At 55.7% G+C, this 18,678-nt stretch overlaps 1 protein-coding gene across 4 annotated transcripts in view; it reads left to right on the forward strand.

The window, feature by feature from the left end:
* Nucleotides 1-18,678, forward strand: part of MLPH (melanophilin) — a 42,998-nt gene that overhangs the window by 16,390 nt on the left and 7,930 nt on the right. The window contains exons 3-11 of one of the 4 annotated variants that reach the window (XM_059393783.1): nucleotides 4,616-4,837; nucleotides 4,980-5,092; nucleotides 6,240-6,278; nucleotides 7,632-7,735; nucleotides 8,909-9,025; nucleotides 10,157-10,352; nucleotides 12,613-12,758; nucleotides 17,092-17,277; nucleotides 17,570-17,725. In XM_059393783.1, coding sequence (XP_059249766.1) covers nucleotides 4,616-4,837; nucleotides 4,980-5,092; nucleotides 6,240-6,278; nucleotides 7,632-7,735; nucleotides 8,909-9,025; nucleotides 10,157-10,352; nucleotides 12,613-12,758; nucleotides 17,092-17,277; nucleotides 17,570-17,725 — 1,279 coding nt within the window. The remainder of the gene's footprint in view (nucleotides 1-4,615; nucleotides 4,838-4,979; nucleotides 5,093-6,239; nucleotides 6,279-7,631; nucleotides 7,736-8,908; nucleotides 9,026-10,156; nucleotides 10,353-12,612; nucleotides 12,759-17,091; nucleotides 17,278-17,569; nucleotides 17,726-18,678) is intronic. The other 3 variants (XM_059393785.1, XM_059393784.1, XM_059393786.1) reach the window with 3 other exon arrangements.

Here is an 18,678-nt window from a genome sequence, read left to right on the forward strand (position 1 = left end):
TCTCTTCCTCTGACTCTTTATGGCTTAGTCTTAACTTTCTTTTTATCGTCCCCACACGCCCTGCTTTGGGTCCTCACGGGGACAGAGCTGCTGGGATCTTGGCTGTAGGCACTGCCCATGGGCTCCTTTCTGGTCCCTGAGACAGAGTGGAGGGTCAGGTCTGCTTCCAGAATGAGGACCTCGGCTCGTGAATCATCCTGGCTGGGCATTGGGAGGGGCTGGCTCCCCCCACTGAGATTCCTGGTCCCTGGTGTCAGTCTCACGTGCTGTGGCTTCTCCCATGCCCAAGACTGCCAGTCCCCGGGCTTCCCAGCACCTCATGCTGTCCTCCAGGGACAGGGTCTAAAGATCACCTAATCCAAGAGCCAGAAGCAGAAGCTGCGGTCCAAGCTCATTCCTCTTTCAGTGGCTGCTGGGGGACACAGGTGCGTGGCCACTGTGTGCTCCTCCCTCTCTGATCCTAGAGGGTGCACCCGCACCCTGGGTCCTAGGCTGTCCCCAGTACTCACACGTTTCCACCATACTCCCCCTCCGGACTCCCAACCTAAGAAAGGGAGAGCAAGGACACATGGCTCTGCCCTCTTCATTTGCCCCTAGCCCCTTCCATACCCAGTTGTGGCCAAGAGGGGACCTCGCTTCCCCTGTCCCATCTTGAAAGGGCATTCCTTGCACCAGACTCATAATGTCCTGCAAGGCCACTAAGCCTGTCTTGAGGACAGCTGGCATCTCCCCTCTACTCTGGGCTCCAGATGTTGGCACCCCAGAGCAAGCTGGAAGTCTGCGGGCAGAGCACGGTGCTGTGGGTTTCTGACCCCAGGGTCACCCCTCTGTGGAGCTTCTGCTCCATCTGTCCCTGATGCCACCGCACGTGCCCATCCCTTCAGCCCTTTGCTCTGCATCGGCGGCCGCAAACGTGCTCCGGAATCAGCTGTTCTCAAACATGTTGGCCTCAGAGTCCCTTTACATTCTTAAATCATTGAGAACCCCAAGGGGCTTATGTTTGAATGGATTATATAAGTCAACATTTACCCTATCAGAAATTAAAACCAGGCATTTTTAAAATATTCATTGATCCATTGAAAAATAACAACAGTAAACCCCTTATACGCTAAATGTAAACGTTTTTATGAAACATAACTTTTTCCAAAACAAATGAGAAGACAGGCATGTTCTGTGTTTTTGGAAATCCCTTCCATGTCTGGTGTAATAGGAGATGGTTGAATTCTCGTTTGGGCTTCTGTTTTGAATGCATTGGAATATGTTGTTTTGGCTGAAGTATTTGAAGAAAATCTAGCCTCGTGTTGATGTGTAGTTGGGAAAAGGGGGTGGGTTTGGGGGGTCTTGCCAGATGATTACAGATGCTGTGCTTTCATATTACCGGGGAACCTAGCAACTGGGGGTTTCTTAAAGTAGTTAGACAGTGGGATCTGAACGCGTATCAGTGAACCAAACTCCATTGATCTGTCCTACACTCAGATCCCATCTTGTATCCATGTGAGGTTCTGTCACACCATAAACAGTTTCCAAATGGTGACACATTTCATCATATGCCGAAAAAATCACATTGATTATCATCACCACTGATCTCATCAGCAGCCTCTAGGTGACAGACACTGTCAGGCTCATGGTGGCAGACATAAATTTCCCAAGGTTCTTCTTCATGCTCGAAAGCTTGAGTTTTGTCATAGGCCACAAATATCACCACTTGTTTTCCTCTCAGTGACGAGCTCACTGTGTTCATTTCTAAGAGAACGTCTGGCCAACACACAAGACAGAAGAGTTTAGCTTCCTGTTGTGCTTTTAAGTAAAAATGATGCTTCGTGAAAAAAAATTCTAGTTCATGTTAGAACTCCAGCAACGGGCTGCCTCCTTACGTCAAGACCCCGGTCGTGCTTCAGGTTGGAACGGAAATGCTTTCAGTGTGAGCTGCTCGTTTCTTCACGTGGGGTATTGCAAAGACACGGCTCAAGGGTCAAGGTTAGTAAGATGAGTAACTTATTGTGGTATCAAGGACCTGCCTCTAATCAGGACGTACTTCATCAAAGACATGCTCTTCTTTAACCTTGTGAAAATACCGCAGGTTGCTGGTTCGGTTTGTGCCTCTGCCTTCACCCACACTGAATTCCTAGCTGTTCGGTCACCATTGCTTCCCCGCTACTGGTGCAGGAGTCAAAGGCCAAACAAGAGAAGTAACATCTCAGCATTGTTGTTAAAATAGTTTTGACCTTGTGGACCCCTTAAAAGATCTTGAGACTCTCCAGAGGTCTCTGGACCACACCTTGAGAACCCCTGTTCTAAATTGTGGTACGCAGTATGTGCGGGGGTCATTCCGCCCGTCTTCCTCCCATTGTGAGTTTCCATCCCTTCCCATCATTGTTGGGGCCATCTCTCCTCCACCTCAGTGAGCATAGCCTGTGGTCTTTCCATCTCAGCCTGGTTCCTTCTTTATTTCCTCCTCTCCCTGAATCACAGGTAGCTCACAAGCACGCTTGTTTCAAGTCTTCTTCCAGCTCTGGCGGTCGCTCACAAACAGGGTGTTTTCTCCCTGGGGCTGACTTGAACTGACTTGAGCTGCGTGTTGGTCTTTTGCCTGCCGATGCAGCCATTGTGGAGAGACATCTGGTCAACCCCATTTTGCAACAAGCAGAGTGTGTGCATTATTCTGCCCCCGCAACTCCTCACCATGCAACTCCAGATCGGAGTGATTGACCCTGGAATATGTCAGTGTCCAGCTGCCACCTGCATGGCTCTTATCTCAGAGGACTTCCGGTCCCGGGATGTGGTGTGTCCTACAGGCCCCCATCCTTCCTGCTGGGCTGGGGGTGTGGTTCTGCCTGGATGCAAAATAAGGGCCACTCCGCTGGGAGAGAGGCGAAGGGTGGTCTCTAGATTTTCTAGCTGATCCAGATACTGTCAAAGTGGAAATGGAGGAGGTCAAGAGACCCTCCCCACTGGGGTCCAGGTCCCTGTGCTCCCAGGCTTGAAGCAAAGATGTCAGTGCAGCTTTCTCCGTGGATGACAGCCCTGCCCTTAGACTGCGGCCATCACGAGGCTATGTTTGCTTGGTTTTCAAAGCTGAGGCTAGAGTTTTGTTTGTGGGACCTTCCATAGTGTTTGAGCAACAAGTGGAGAGCGGGAAATCAGAGAAGTGTAGACAATGACACTTAAAACCGGGAGTCCCGTCCCAGAGCTTCCTAGAAGAGCTCTGGGCTATCCCCGTCGGAAACCACAGGCCCCGAGTTCCCACAAGACAGTGGCTCCCGGGTCCCTCTGATTTTGTCACTAAGAATGGATTAAGTAGATCCCTTTGAAAACTAAAAATACTGCATTTGGCAGACATTCTCTAAAATCCAGAACAGAGGGAATGGGTCCATGACGTGGAGGGGACATTTCCCAGTCGGTTCGATTTGGTGAGCCCACCAGAAGGGTCTGGCGGGGGCTGCTGTGGTTTTCCCAGGACAGCCCAGTGCTGGATGTTTCCTGCACCAGACACCTCCCAGAGGAGGCCACTTCAGGCTTGCTGTGTGGGAACAAACTGGGGGGAGGAGGTGGGCAGCTCAGCTTGCTCACTTATTGGAAGGGACCCCGAACTGTTTGCAAGGAGATACCTCCCGTCTTTGTCCCCAGGACTCTGTGTGACCTCCTGGGGAGAGTGCCCAACCCCCACTTGCCTGGCGTCCTCCCTCCACACAGAACCATTAGCTCAGGCCACAAGGCAGAGCAGGGCCTCAGAGAGAGGAGCACTGCCTTGCCCTTGTGATGAGCTTTATCTCTGCCATCTCTGTGGCAGCGCTGACCAGCCCATGAACCGCCTGGACTTTTTTCTTTTCTCTAACTTCCTCTCAAACAGCTGGACTGGGCAACAAATTGGAGTTGGGAATAATCCTGTGGCCAGACCAGGTGCACCCCCAGGATCCCACCTGGCCGTGGCCTTGCTGGGCTCCCCAGAGCCGCCAACTTCACTCTGCTCTGAGGAACATTGGACCCCCCGGTGCTAGGGACTGCTAGGCCCAGCCTCATCTGGTGAAACGGGGTGCTGGAACACAGTCTCTGAGCTCTGGGCTGTGCATCAGCAAAGCTCCGGGCTCCGTCCCCAAGCTGGGGTTCCGGAACTCTGTCCCTCCTCTCTCCGTTATGGGTTATGTGAGGTGGTGAGGACAAGCGGTGGCAACTGTCCCAGCCTGTGATTCTAAGCCCTGATGGGTTGTGGCCCTTTAGCACTGAAAGTCACGGACATGCAGCCTGGAAGAATGTCAGATTGTGAAGAGGCACGGAAATGTTTAAAGGCAACTTCATTTCTGTAAAAATAGAGTTGTTTAAATTCCAATACCCTAACTGTACATGTTTGACTCCAACTTGCTGGGCTTCCCCCCCACCCCCCCTCACCTCCCGGGAGAGAGCAGGAGCATGGAGCTGGCCCTGCAGACAGTGAGGGCTGCCTGGGGGTGACTTACCTGTTTTCTGTATATGAGAAAATTCTGTGTGTGTGTGTGTGTGTGTGTGTGTGTGTGTGTGTGTGTGTGTTCTTGAACATCCATGCATGCAAGCACTTAAAACCTATTGCAAAAACAAGGCAGGTGTCTTAGAGATTTCTTGTTTCTGACATTTTCCCAAGGGGGTTGAAGGGCCGGATTAAGAAGGAGAGCTCCCAGAGAGAGCTGCTTGCTGACACAGCACACCTGAATGAGACCCACTGTGCCCGCTGTCTGCAGCCCTACCGGCTCCTTGCAACCCCCAGAAGGCAGTGCCTGGACTGTCGCCTCTTCACCTGCCAGAACTGCAGCCATGCTCACCCGGAGGAGCAGGGCTGGCTCTGTGACCCCTGCCACCTGGCCAGGTGAGTCATGGCCTGGCATCCGAGGGACCCTGTGGGTACCAGGGCCCGATAGGTCTCCTGGGGGGGGCCTGGCTGAAGAAGGGTGGGCATGGACGCATGCCTCCCAGCGCCATGCCTCGGCCTGAGCCCCCTGTCTCTGCAGGGTTGTGAAGATTGGCTCTCTGGAGTGGTACCACCAGCACCTGAGAGCCCGCTTCAAGCGCTTCGGGAGTGCCAAAGTGATCCGTTCCCTGTGCGGACGGCTGCAGGGGGCAGGTGAGGAGCGTACCCCTCCCCAGCCTCACTCTTTGTTCCCATGTGTGTTTCAGGTTTCAGGACCAAGTAGATCCTTTGGAATGGGTGTGTGCCCCTGTCAGGCCCTCTCGGGTGTTTTGTACAAGGTTGGCTGCTTTCTGTGGCCCCCTGGGAAGTCCTGAATGCTGTCAACACTCAAACTGCTTGAAATCCTACCTTTCAAGGTTTCCTAGCAGGTTGAGAACTCATAGCTAAAGTCTCGAACTCAGTGACTAGTCAAGTAACCAGGCTCTGGTTAACAGAGCATGTTCTCCAGGCCCTTCCTCCCTGGGCGTCTGATTTGGGGCCTGGATCTTCTCATTTCCACAAACATTCCCTGTGCATCTGATGGGCCAAGGGGTCTTCCTGCAGCTGGAGGTCTGGGCCCCGCCACAGGGCTCAAGGGTGCGAACCCCAGGGAGCAGGGAAGAAAGCCACATTGCAAAGCGTTTGAGAAACTCGACCCCAAAGGCGGTCCTGTTCACAGAGGCCACGTTGGAACCCCTGAAGACCTAGTATTGCTCTGGGAGGTGCCGATTCCAGGGACTGGGCCGGCTCAGGAATCTGTGTCTTAAGAAAGATTGTGGGGATTGTGAAGCCCAGCCGAGGTCCGGAGCTCCTGGAGCCAACACCAACCCGCACCTGCCGATTTCAGAGTTGTCAGAGTTGTCACCACAAGGTGGCGCTGTGGGACAATAGGATCCCTGACTCCCTGCTGCTCCCAACTGGCCCCAGAGTCCTAGGGATGATGCCCAGGCTGGATTCTCCCCCAGGGGCACCTGGGAGCACAGTTCACTGAGTCACAGAAGGTGCGGGGAAGAAAAGTCGTGTGTGTGTTTTCAAGTAGTCAAACTGAAAAAATAGAAATGATTGAAGTTACTGTTCTGAGGCCTGGTGGGCCAGGGCCAAACGCAGACTGGTCAGCTAGGGTGGGGAATGGGGGTGCAGGGGGTTCTCCCGGTAAACCTGCAGAGCAACCGGGGCGTTTCCCAAGGCCCCCGCAGCAGGACGGGCGGATGCTACCGGAGACGGCCGTCCCAGGTCCGAGAAGGAAATGAGAGGAAACCGGAGCTAAAACACGCGGTCTCGGGGGATGTCTTTCTTCCCAGCGCCTTTCCTTTGGTTCCAGGTTTACCTGACAGAGCGCGAGGCTCGCCTGACATCCACAGTAAGTCCTCGGAGCTCGTAGGGCTTGTGATGTTTCCCTCCTCCCTGTGAGAGCGGCTGAGAACTATCTTCTGTGTCAGGATCAGGGACCGTCTTTCGGGTTTGCTAAACCCTCATCCCAAGTGGAGAGAGAGATGTAAGGAGTCAGTGACCAAAAGGGGCGCAGAGCTCCTGGTCCTGTTCAGTTCTGGGGGCAGCTCCATGCTGACGGGCCACACCCGCATACATATGCACACACACAGACACACGTGTGTGCCCCAGGCCTGTGGGAGCCATGCGCACATTCCCTCCACGCAGGCAGAGCTCAGCTCAGTGTCTTCTGTCTGGTGGTTTGGGGTAAGTCTCCTCAAGATTCACAGTCCAGAGAATGAAAATAATCAGCCTGTCTGCCCGGTGCATGGGTCCTAGTGTGGGGGCCCGCTGCACGGGGCACTCTCAAGTACAGTAAATGCCCGGCTCGTTCACACTCGAGACCTCCCCTGACCCAAAGGTACAGGGAGTGAGGGCTGGGGGGTGTGCAGGGGCAGCCCGTGTGGACCCAGCCCCACAGCTCACGTGCCCCCAGTGCAGGGATGTCCTCATGGCCCTTGAGGGAAGGTCGACGATCCATGCTCTAAAACCCCAGAGCTTGTTTCCTGGAGGTCTGGAGACCTAAAGGAAAACAGGGGCCAGGTTAGTGTGAGTGGGGAAGCAGAGGGAAGAGGCTGTGATGGGGCTGCCCAGGTGCTCAGGTGAGGCAGGGGGCCTGGAGGGTGGAGGAGGGGTGGGCGCCCTGGGGCTGAGGCTCACCTCCTTCCAAGCTATGTCTGCAGACTGCAGATAAACTCATGAAATGACTGTTTGAGAAAACGTGATTTTGCTCTCAGCCTCCTTCACCCAACCACAAGGCCAGGGATGTGGATTACCCGAGAAGGAGTCCCTGAATGGAGGACAAATGCCCGTTGGCATGATCCCTGACAAAACTGATGCAGAGTAGTCGTTTTCTTCTGGGGTTCAGACCAAGTCTAACTGATGCTTGGATAGGTCTTTGGAAGGCCAGCAGATGGTTTTGCCTGGATGTGTCATGGTGGGTGGATAGGTGGACACGTTTTTGCAGAATGCATGAATGAGTGGATGGACGGATAGTTGGATGGAAAGTGGATGAATGGGTGGTGGCTGGATGAGTTGTAGGTCAGCAGGTGGGTGGGCAGATAGGTGGGTGAGTGGATGGGTTGTAGATGGGCTGGTTGGATGGACTGGTAGGTGGGTGGATGGGAGTGGGTAGGTAGATGGGTGGTGGGTGGGGGGTTGGGTGGATGAATGGGTGGCCCCCAATCTCTCTCCCCGGGTTGAGTCATGTGTGCATCTGTTGCAGGTGGGCCTGACGCAAGCGCTGGCGAGGGCAGTGGAGATAGTGAGCAGACAGATGAGGATGGGGAACTGGACACAGCAGCCCAGGCCCAGCCCATTGGCAGCAAAGTAAGTCTTCCCCGGTCACCCCCACGGCTCCCCCAGCTGGAGCCTGGGGTTCTGATGTCCTAAAAACCTCAGTGTTCTCCTTGACTTTACCGGTTACCGTAGCATGAGCACAGAGACCCTACCTCCCTGGCCATGCCCGGAGAGTGTCTGAGACACCGAGCACCAAACGGGATCATGCCTTCAGCACGTGGTCTCACCATAAGAAACCCCAGAGCAAACTATGGGGCGGACAGAGCCCTCGGGAAGCCCACCCGACCTGTCCGGTCTGGGTCCCAGGAGCACGCTCTGAGGTTGTGAGGGCAGGCAGGGGTCGCAGAGGGGACCCTGCTGTCTTGCCAGGTGGCTTTGGTATCCTTCAGGGAAGAGAACCTCTTTGACTCCCCTCTGAACATTTTACTTTTTTTACAGCCAGCCATAAGCCTTGCTTTTAGGTTCATTTCCATCTTCACTTATTTCATAACATGTTTTTGGTGACAGACAAACGGAGTACCCCCCGGGGTTTCTGGAGATTGGAGAGGGGAATGACAGAAGGGGAGCCTTTTGGGGCGGGGGAGACAAGGAGTTTAGCTGGAGACACCGAGAGGAGACCAGGATCCATGACATTCAGTTCTGGCCAGGTCTGGCCAGTCTACGGGGAGAAAATTGTAGACGTGCCACTCAGAGAGCTTAAATACTAACCAGTGTCTGGAATATTCCATATATCATGCCGTTAAAGCATCAAGATTAGCGTGAGGGAGGATTTCAGTAGGTGGGTGCTGTTCATCTGGACAACTTGGAGTTCTCCCCCACCTCTGGGACCTTGCAGGGGTGCCCCTCACCTGCCTGAACTATCCGTCCCCCACCTCTCAAGGGAAAGAAGTATCTGTGAGCCCCAGATGAGCCTGCCTGTGCTCCCCGCCCCCCACCCCGAGGCTGCCGTGTCCTCGGCACATCGGAGCAGCCTTGGGCCCCTTGGGTCCAGCAGGTGTTTCCTTCCGCTCCTCTAAGAGAGGCTAAAGAGGCAGACCTTGCAGGGCATTCTGAGGTGCTGCCTTGAGCTCCTTCAGGTTTGTGTCTAGGGTGGGAGGTGAGGGTGCCCCTGAGGGCGCTCACCCTGCCCAGGGCAGAGGGTCTCAGGTCCTTGCCATCCAGCTGACCCTGACTCTGCTCCTCTTGCCCACATCTGCACCTAAGAAAAAGCGTCTCTCCATTCACGACTTGGACTTTGAGGCTGACTCTGACGACTCAACTTGGTCTGGCAGTCACCCCCCAGATTCGTCCCCAGTGCCAGCAGCCATGGACAGCCTGCAGGTCAGTGGGCTCTCGTTTCTGCCCCCGTCCTTCCCAGGATAACCTGAGCGACAGGTGCTCGGGCCCCAGGTGGGGGACGGCACTCTGGGAAGGAGTCCGATGGCCATAGGAGGCCTGATGGGCCTGATGGGCTGGGGGGAGGGGGGAGGGAGTTGGGGTGCTGAGGATCTGGGATCCCACAGGATCCAGAAGCTTCACAACCCCATCTTTGCAGAAACAGGGCTGGCCCCTTGGAAAAGTGGAGTGCAGGAGGGGAACCAAGGCTGGACGAATGAGGGGCCCCGGGAATTTGGATGGGCTGCTTGTCAGGGGAGCAGGCCAGAGGAATGCTGTCTGTCCTGGACTCAGGGCCTGATAGGTGCCTGGGCATCCGTCCAGCAGTTCCAGGCCCAAGCTGGGCGGGGCTGTGTCTGCCTGGGCTGATCCGCAGACTGCTTCAGGGGAGAGGACAGCAGGGCAGCAAGCCGGCACCGCAGAGGTCTTTGGATAACAAGTCCCACTCCAGCTGCAAGACCAGCCCCTGTGGCCTCTGCTTCCTGTGGTCTCCGGGCCCTGAGGACCGCTTCCTCCCTGCCCCCTCAAGCTGGAAAGGAGCTGGAGCATGTGACTTCCAGACACCCTCAGTACCTTGTATCCTTGGGGGCAAGGGCACAACAGAGAGAAGCTTCTGCCAGCCAGAGGAAGGGTAGAGGAGGAGGGGCTGGGGCTGCAGCCGAGGGGCCCCCAGGGGTCCTGCGATGCTCCCGCTCACCTTTCCGGGAGTATTAAGGTGTATGCAGTTAGAACAACACATCCCCTCCCCCCCGCCCAGATAATAGCTCCCCCACCCGCCTCCTTGGGGCCTCAGGCTCTAGGTGGGTCAGAGCCCTGAGCTGTCAGATGTGTTCCCTTGTACAGTGAGTGGCCCAGGGTCTCGAGAGCCCCCCATCCTTCCACGGACACATGATACAGAGTGGGCAGTAAATGGTTCTCTGCAGGATTTCTGCAAATAAAGGGACCTGAGTTGCAAGGGGCCAGAGCAGGGAGTGCCTAGCATTTGCTCCCGTGAGGTCTGGAAACCCTCAGACTAGGATGGAAAGACCCCCGTGCCAGGGAGCTGCCCTTCCTAGTAAAACCTCACGCACCCTTCAGGTCCCATGTGCTCAAACCTTCACGGATGAACCCTGTGCCAAGGACGCCTCCCCAGAGGCCATGGTTGCCCCTGGATGCCACCCCCCTCCAGAAGAGCAGATGGACAGCCTCTCCCCTGCGGGACAGGACACCCTCACTGAGCTCTGCGTCCCTGGAGAGTCCCGCAGGACAGCCCTGGGGACTGCTGCTGCAGCTGGTAGGTCCCTTGATGGGCTCTGCATTGGGGAAGGGGTCAGCAGAAAACCCACCCACTTCCCTGATTTGTGCAGACACACCAGCCGATTGATAGCAACCCCTTCCTTCACCGCCTTGTCTGGCATGTCTGGTCCTGGTAGACACCACTCCCCACCCGCTCCCCCCCACCCCCAGGCTGGGCGCTGCCGTCCTGACACTCAGAAGTCCCAGTATCAACAGCTCAGCTGGTCACATAGCTTGTTATCAGCTGTAGGGAGGGTACTGAGCTGGCTTGGGGTAGAGACAGGCAGGTGTCCCTGCAATGATTAGGATCACTGGTCACCTGGACCATCCATCCTGACCAAAGGACAGGTCAGGTCCAAGCCTGGGGACTGACACTGCACCTGGGGATGGACAGTACTCTTGGGGACGGATGGTGCGTTTGGAATGGATGGTGCACTTGAGGACAGATGGCGTACTTGGGGATGGATGGTACATTTGGGAACAGATGGCGCCCTTGGGGACAGACAGTGCACTTGGGGATGGATAGTACATTTGGGGATGGATGGCGCACTTGGGGACAGATGGTGCATTTGGGAATGGATAGTACACTTGGAGGAGGATGGTACTCTTGGGGATGAACAGTGCACTTGGGAATGGATGGTACTCTTGGGAACGGACAATGCAGGTCCCGTTTGGGCACTGCTTCCCCCTGGTCCACCACCAGCCCCCAGCTACGAATCGTGAGGTCTGCAAGTGCTGAGAACTAGACTTGCTTAGTTGAATTCTGTTGTCAGACAGCGCGCTTCATAATGAAATCCTGAATTGCTGTCTTTTCCTGTGCCCTGTGGGAGTATGGGTTCAGGAGTTCAGACACCCTAATGCAGGAGCAGATGAGATCACAGAGGCAGCCCGGCCCGTCCCCTCCCACGTGGCCGCCGCGTGGGGCCAGCTGCCGGGAAATGTGGTTAAGACACCTCCTGCCAGGAAATTGGTTCCCCTTTCCATTTTTCCTTTTCATTATATTATAGGGAACATAATCTCATGGTCCACAGGCTGATTAGGGTGCTGGAGGCATTTGGGGAGGAACATGGGGGCTTTACTTCCCGCTGAACAGTGAATAAATGAATCTGCATTGAACAGGTCATAGGATGGGGGTGGACGGGGACAGGGACGGGGACGTCACAGACTCCATGACCCCCCCATGGTGAGGACACCGACGGGGTGGCAGGCAGGGGGGGAGAGGCTGAGGGAGACCATGTTTCTGACCAACCAGCAGTTTCACTTCATCCCTGGAACGGGGAGTATCTCAGGGGACATGCTCCCGACACGCAGGGGCATCGTCTGAGGCTGGGTGGAACGGGGCAAGCCGCTTGTTCCACCAGCTTAGCCATTGTGACTCAGTTTCTCCTCCCTGTGAAGAGGGCTCATGCCTGGCGTGCGATACCGTTGTAGCCACTAAACAAGATTGTAGTGTCACAAATGTAGCGACTTAAAACAGCGGATCTCCATCCTGTCCGTATGGGAGGGAGTTCGGGCACTGCCAGACTGTGTCCCCAGCATGCGGTCTCCCAAGCTGAAGCCAGCGGGGCACGGGGTTGCAGTCTCCCTGGAGCTTAGGGCCCTCTCCCAAGCTCGTTCACCTGTTGGCAGGACTCACTGAGCCAGTGGGGCCTGGTGCCTATGGAGGACAGTAGCGGCCATGCACAGTGACTCCCATGCAGCCAGCCCTGGCCACCTCTTCCTCTGACTCCACCTCCCAGGGAGGGGTCTGGAGCCCTAGGGAGGGGCCTTGCGGTGAGGCCTTGGGGGGACAGTAGTTCCCCCCAATCTGGAGCACAGGATGAGCATTTTTGGGCATGCTGGAGGTGATCCGTGCCCACACACAGATGCGAGAAATAGCCCTCAGGGACCAGCAGGGACAGACTTTCCAGAGCCCCCACCACTCACGGACGCTGCCTGGGCCCCACATCAGCCACGCTCTGGGCACACAGTTTCACGTGGTGGAATTTCGTGTACTGTGGTCACCCGGCTGATGTGGTCTCTGCTCCTCTGGCCCCACTGAGAGTTCCGGGCAGGATCCTGTTTCCTGAAGGTCCCGTGTGAGGGTTTGGGATCCGCTCCGCTCTGACCTTGATCTAAGGTTCTCTGCTTCCTCACCTCGGGGGGCTGAAATCATGTCTTCGGTTTCTGTCATCTCTCATTTTCTTTACTGGGAAAAGCGTGTGCACTGGCTTCCAACTTTTTGCTCTGGATAATGCGATCCCACTCTCACTCCAAAGGGAAGAGCATCACCAGGAGTGAGCGGCTCCCCTCCCAGTATCTGGCCGAAATGGACACCTCGGAGGACGATGGCGAGAGCCCCGGGGCTCCCCACGCTGCCTTCCACCCATGCGGAGGAGGAGGCCACACCCCGTCCCAGAGTCAGGTAAGGCACCTGCAAAACTTTCCTTCCTGCTGATGCTTTGGATGGAGATTTTTTAACCTTCATGCCAAGCTGCTTTGGAGAAATCAAAGCTTTCAGTGCTTTCAAGCCGCACGTTTGCCCAGGCCTGTGTAGCAGAGACGTGCGAGCAGTATCATCCAAATGTCCGCTGTCCTGTTGAAATGAAATCCACATAATGTAGAATTCACCGTCCTGAAGCTCATGTTCACTGCACTCAGTGCGTTCACAACCTTGTGCAGCCGTCCCCTCTGTCGGTCCCAAAACGTCACCGCCCCAGAGGGAAGCCAATCCCGTGAGCCGTCGCTCCCCATCCGCTCCCTCCAGCTGAGGCGGCCACCGGCCTGCTTCCCGTCTCCGCCGTGGGCATTGCATCCAGACGGGAGCGTTCACCGCTTGATGTGCGTGCCTGGCTTCCTGCCCACGGAGTCACGGTCTCAGGATCCGTACTGTGGCCTGTGTCAGTGCTTGGTTCCTCTGGAAGCAGATACTTAGTTTACGCCCCATCAAGCATTCTGTCATTTACAAGAGGAGCAAATACTCCACCAGGGTATGCCTTTAGTAGATGTTCCGCAGGTTTTAAGAAAATTTAATTTGACATACAAAACACCTGTTAAATGAGGGAGACTCACTCACGTTGTAGACCCTGATTTATGACATAAATCACAAGATTCCTCTGAGTATCCCGGGTTCCCTTCCCTGAATTTAAACCATGGTCCCACTTACAGACAGCAGAGTCAGATCTGAGCAAATACATTTTATGGGAGGAAAGGCCACCACACTTTATACGAGGACAGCCTGACCATAGGCTGATGCAGACTCATAGAGACCCTGGCAAGGCCCAACTCCTACAGAGGAGATCTTGGGATTAGGGCCTTTTGTTAGTGAGCAGCCAGAGAGAGGCAGGACATCAAGAGGAGAGCCCTGCTCTGGATGGAATCCCAGAGGCAGCTCAGCCACGGCTGGTCTCAGGCATGTGTTCAGGAGCGAGGACTGACCCAGGCTCTAGTATGTGGCTCAGAGTTCCTCCTGGGACCCTCCCCCCCAGGGAGACTTGAAGGGTGGGAGGTGCCCCTGGGGATTCTCCCTTCAGGGTGACCCAGGGATGGAGCTCAGGCTGTCAGGTGGAAGGAATGACTGATATTGAGCATGTTCAGAAAAGGCGGAAAGCAGCTGGGACCCATGCGGCTGTGCTTGGCCCTCTTCTAGATGCAGGTGGGAGGGGCCACTCTGCAGGGAGCTAGGGCCTTCCCCCGCCCCTTAGCCTTGTGCGCACTCTGACAACCCAGGAGGAGCTTCATCTGACACAGCCCCAGCCCACACACCCCCTAAAACTCCTGGCTGTCACTCTAGCAGCACCATCCCTGGCCCTTGGTGACTAATGGAGCTACCCAGTGGGACCCACTCAGTGGGACCCAGACTTTGCTAAACCCTCTGTCCCCAGCAGCAGAGGTGCCAGCATGGGGACGGGACCCCCACTGGGCGGGTGGGGTGCCAGCCCTCCCAAATCTCAGCTGATGCAGAAAAGGTGAGAGGCTCTTCCAACCTTGATCCTCTGTCCAAGCCTCGGGAAATGGGATCTGCCAGAAAAAAGCAGCAGACTTGTAGAAGGAGCACTTCTTCGCATGCTTCTGAGGAATCGGTGCATGTTTTTTGTTTTAAAATTGGGCTAATGTCAGCGGAACAGAAATGTGAAGTCTCTCCCTCTCCAGAGTCCGTGCCCTGAGGCACAGCTGACTCTCTTTCCTGGAGCGCTACCCAGAAGCTTCCCACAGCCATGGGCTAGAGGTTCTCTGTGCCCACCCTCTGCCTCTGGAAGAAGGGTGCTCTCCCTCTGCCCTGAGCACAGCAGGGTGTGAAAGACCCTGAGAAGGTCTGCAGTGAAAGCCGTCCAGCATTCTCCACCCAGAGTGGCTCTCACTTCTTGGGGCCTGGACTCTCTTTTACGGAAGAGTGAGGAAAACACCACACAGGAAAGTAACCTTTGATCAGACCAGGGGTCAGCCCCCAGCAGGGCTAGGGGAGGGTAGTGGAGGGGCGGCGAGGCCAAGGCAGGGACCTTCCTGTGTGGCAAAGCCACAGTGGACAGAGGAACCCTCAGTCAGATGACAAGGTGATAAAGACTGGAACTGTCTGTTTTCAGTAAGTTTTTAATTTAACGACTGTAGTAACTTTCAGTAAAACACATTCCCTGACATCTGGCCAGCCCTCCTGGTACGTGCCATCCTTCCTGCCTCCTTGAATGATTCCCTATTTCATGCTCGGAGCTTGTCTCCAACTCCACCTCCCCCAGCCTCTCCCAGAGCACATGTCCCACACATCTTTGTGTAAAGGCCAAGTGGGCAGCAGGCCAGGTACCCCAGGGAAAACCCAGGGCAGACCATTCCAGGGGTCCCTGCAAGGGGCTGTGGGTCCTATTGATGAAGTTCTAGAACCTAGGTGAGGAATGGTGGGCTGAGGTCCGGAGCCGATGACCAAGAAAGAATTCTTGAGACTTCTTTGGTGCAAAATGGTGGTTTATTAAAGCACGGGGACAGGACCCATGGGCAGGAAGAGGGGCTGCCACGGGTTGTGAGGGATGGCAGGTTCTATACCTTGCCATTGGGGGAAGGGGAGGGGAAGGGAGGTTTCAACGGAGTTTTCATATGTTAAAGAGGGCCTACAAGGTGCCAGGATGTCCCAGGCCTACCGGAGGCCTTGCCCTTGTGGCTGGATCTATGTTGTCTTTAGACCAGCCATTAACATTAAGATAGTTGGGAGACTTTTTGGTGGGATGTCACAATCCTGCCATCAGTCATCCTTGTTAATGAGATTTAGGACATTTGTAAGCCAAGGGAGACTCCTGTCTTGCAGGATTGTGAGCTCTGCAAGTTAATTATTTGCTTATTGTTCATGGCAGTCAGGGCTGCCTGAGGGATGCTACACATATGACTGAGGGGGAGCGGATGGAGAAGGGGTGCAAGGCGCCAGCTTTTGCTTTGTCTTCAGCCAGCCTCGTGCTCCCTCATCACTGTCACCCTCAGCTCTTGTCTCTCCTCCAGCCCCAGATGAGAACAAAAACCCCAGTTCCTTGTCTCAGGGTGATTTTCTTTTTTTCAATCTGGAAGTGACATTTGACAGCAGCTGTGTCAGGCACCGGTGGGTCACCCTCTTCTTCTCGGTGAGGGGGTGGGGTCTTTTGTGCCGGCCATGTGTCCCCGGAAGACAGAAGCAGTCTGTGCACACTCTCAGCCGGGTATCGATCCCACCTCTCCAGCCCAGGCAGCCAGACGGCGGCTCGGTTACCGGCAGTGGCAGTCGCTCCAAGTCCTCACCCAGCGGTGACGGTGACGTTTCTCAGCTTTTGTATTCTTCTTTGGGCAGCTTTGCCCACTCAAAGCCCTCGGTGATGTGAAGATCAAACCAATTACCTACCGAACAAAGCAAACTCATCCTGTCGCTCATGTCGCTGAGCATTTCCCTTTGAAAACAGGGTGAGCTCCCGAGGAGATAATGGCAGGAAGGATGCACCTGCCGGGCTTGGAGGAAAGGAAGGATTGATTTTCTCGGGTCTGGTCTGGGCGCTAATAGACTCTGGTGACTCAGGAGAGGAGGAAGTTGTACTTTTAGTCACTTGAGGCTGTTAGCTGGTGCCTCCTGGCCCAGAGCGACCCGAGGCTCTTGCCAGCTAATGACTTTTAGTTCGAGCAGCCTGGCATAATGAATTAGCGCCTTCCTGTGCCAACCAGGAGTGGCGGTGACCACAGCTCCCTTACGGTAGTGACACGTCATACCTTTCAGATCCAGCTGCCTCACTTGCTGAATTTGTCAATCTTCTTGCTCACCCCTTGCCCTCTCTTGTGGTGCCACTCCCAGATTTTACTTGGTGTTCTAGAACTCTCAGTGTCAAAACGGGCCTCACGCTCCCCTTCCCAGGTCCCGTTATGGATGGTGGCCTTAGCTTTCCTTCCAGTTCTTGGGAATTTAGTGCTTCTGCGGAGATGGGCCCCAGATTCCTGCTGGTGAGAGTGGGCTCTGTCTGCCGGCCACTCCCTCATCTTGGGGATCCCATTTAGGGTCGGAGGGAAGAACTGTCCTCCCATGGTAAAAGTGTCCCCAAAGGAAAGCTCAGTGTCTTGGTCATGAATGGTGGATCTTTGGCCTGGGTGGCGACAGGATCACAGGAGTGCCCCACCCTACAGACCCTGGTTCACGAGGGCCAGGACTGGCCCCAGCACAGGCACTGGGGGCGAGTAATGGAGACATCCCCCAGAGTCCTGTCTCTGAGCACAGTGCACACAGATGACCAGCTGAATCCCAGTCTGTTTGGTTGTCTCAGTGTCTCCCAGGCTGCGAGCCCACAGATGCGGACAGAGAAGAGGAGACCCTCAGGAGGAAGCTGGAGGAGCTGACCAGCCACATAAGTGACCAAGGAGCCTCGTCCGAGGAGGAGGGGAGCAAGGAGGAAGAAGCAGAACTGGACAGGAGCCCCTCCATCAGGGACCTCCCGGGGGCAGGCCTGGAGGTGAGGCCACCTGACTGGGCTCAGCAGGACCTGGGAAGAGGCAAGAGCTCTTGACTCCCGGGCCAGGAGGCAAGAGCTTGTGACTTAGCCCCTTGCCCACCCCAGGCAGCCAGCCAAGCTCTGGGGGGCCCTGGGCCCCAACAAGAGCTGCATGGGAGGCTTAGCCCCCAGCCAGCCAGCTAGTCACCCAGCCCCAAGTTCAGAGGAAAGAATGCCGTAGGATGGGCCCATCTTGGGGAGCGCCCTGCCGTCTCTCCTGCTTGTCGTCACGCTCCATGCTTCCCCCTCCCAGGTGAGAGGGGCTGTGGGCCAGACGTACAGACAGGAAACCATCCCCGGGGACCCTCAGGACCTTGTGCAGCCCAGCAGGACCACAGACAAGGAGCTGCTGGAGCTGGAGGACAGAGTGGCTGTCACAGCCTCAGAGGTTCATCAGGTGGAGAGTGAGGTAACACCAGTCCCAGGGGCAGGGGGTCTCCAGGCGGAATCGTGGTGGGATTCTGGCAGCTGTGGACAGTGCACCAAAGCTCCAGAACAGGAGCTTGGGGTTTCTGTGGGGATTGCCCATACCACCACCCCTGTTTTCATCCCATTTACCTTGGGGAGAGGCAAGCAGGGTGTTCAGCCCTACAGGAATGATGCTGACACTTACCCCTCCATATCCCAGGAGGAGGGGCCTTCTCCAGAAGCAGGCTCCAGTTTTAGGACAACCCTGAGGTCCGGAGCAGACTCTGACCCAAAGGTCATCCTGTGAGTCCAAGTGTGGGTCCAGGACTCAAGCGCCAGGAGCCAACAAAGGTCGAAGGACACTGCCAGGGTCTCTCAGGGACAGCCAAGATGACTGAGCTCTGCTCTGCCCTCCCCCGGTGTCCCCCAGAGAAAAGAGGGTCTGCCCCTCGGGCTGCAGGGGGAGTCCGCACCCACGGCCCTTTCTCACTTCTGCTCATCAGCAGGTGCCCACCAGGAGTAAGGAGCGTGTCTCCAGAGCTGTGTGTGTTGGGGACAAGCCACCCCGAGGACTTTGCATTAGTTTATTCCTTCTTGCTTAGAAAATGATTTTCAAACTCCTGAAAATAGCAAGGCACAAAGGCACAGCTGTTGCACTCTTTGATGGAGCCTTGCCTTCATGGAGTTTCTGCTTTCGTGGAAGGAGATAGAGGCCAAGCCAATGACCAAAGATCGGTTCTTGAAGCCAGCCGTGCAGGGAGGAAGTGAGGGTGGCTTGGAGGAGCCCCCAGGTGGGCTGCTCAGCAAGGAATATTGCAAGAAGAAGGCAGCACACATGTGTGGAGGTCCTGGGGTGGTCTTGAACTTGGCATGTTCAGGAAGGAGCAGTGAAACCCTGAGCCTGGGGCAGAAGGAGTGAGGGGGAGAGGGTAGGAGACTGCTGCAAGAGGAGGG

This window comes from Mustela nigripes, chromosome 3, assembly GCF_022355385.1.
Source record: "Mustela nigripes isolate SB6536 chromosome 3, MUSNIG.SB6536, whole genome shotgun sequence".
Taxonomy (NCBI): Eukaryota; Metazoa; Chordata; class Mammalia; order Carnivora; family Mustelidae; genus Mustela; species Mustela nigripes.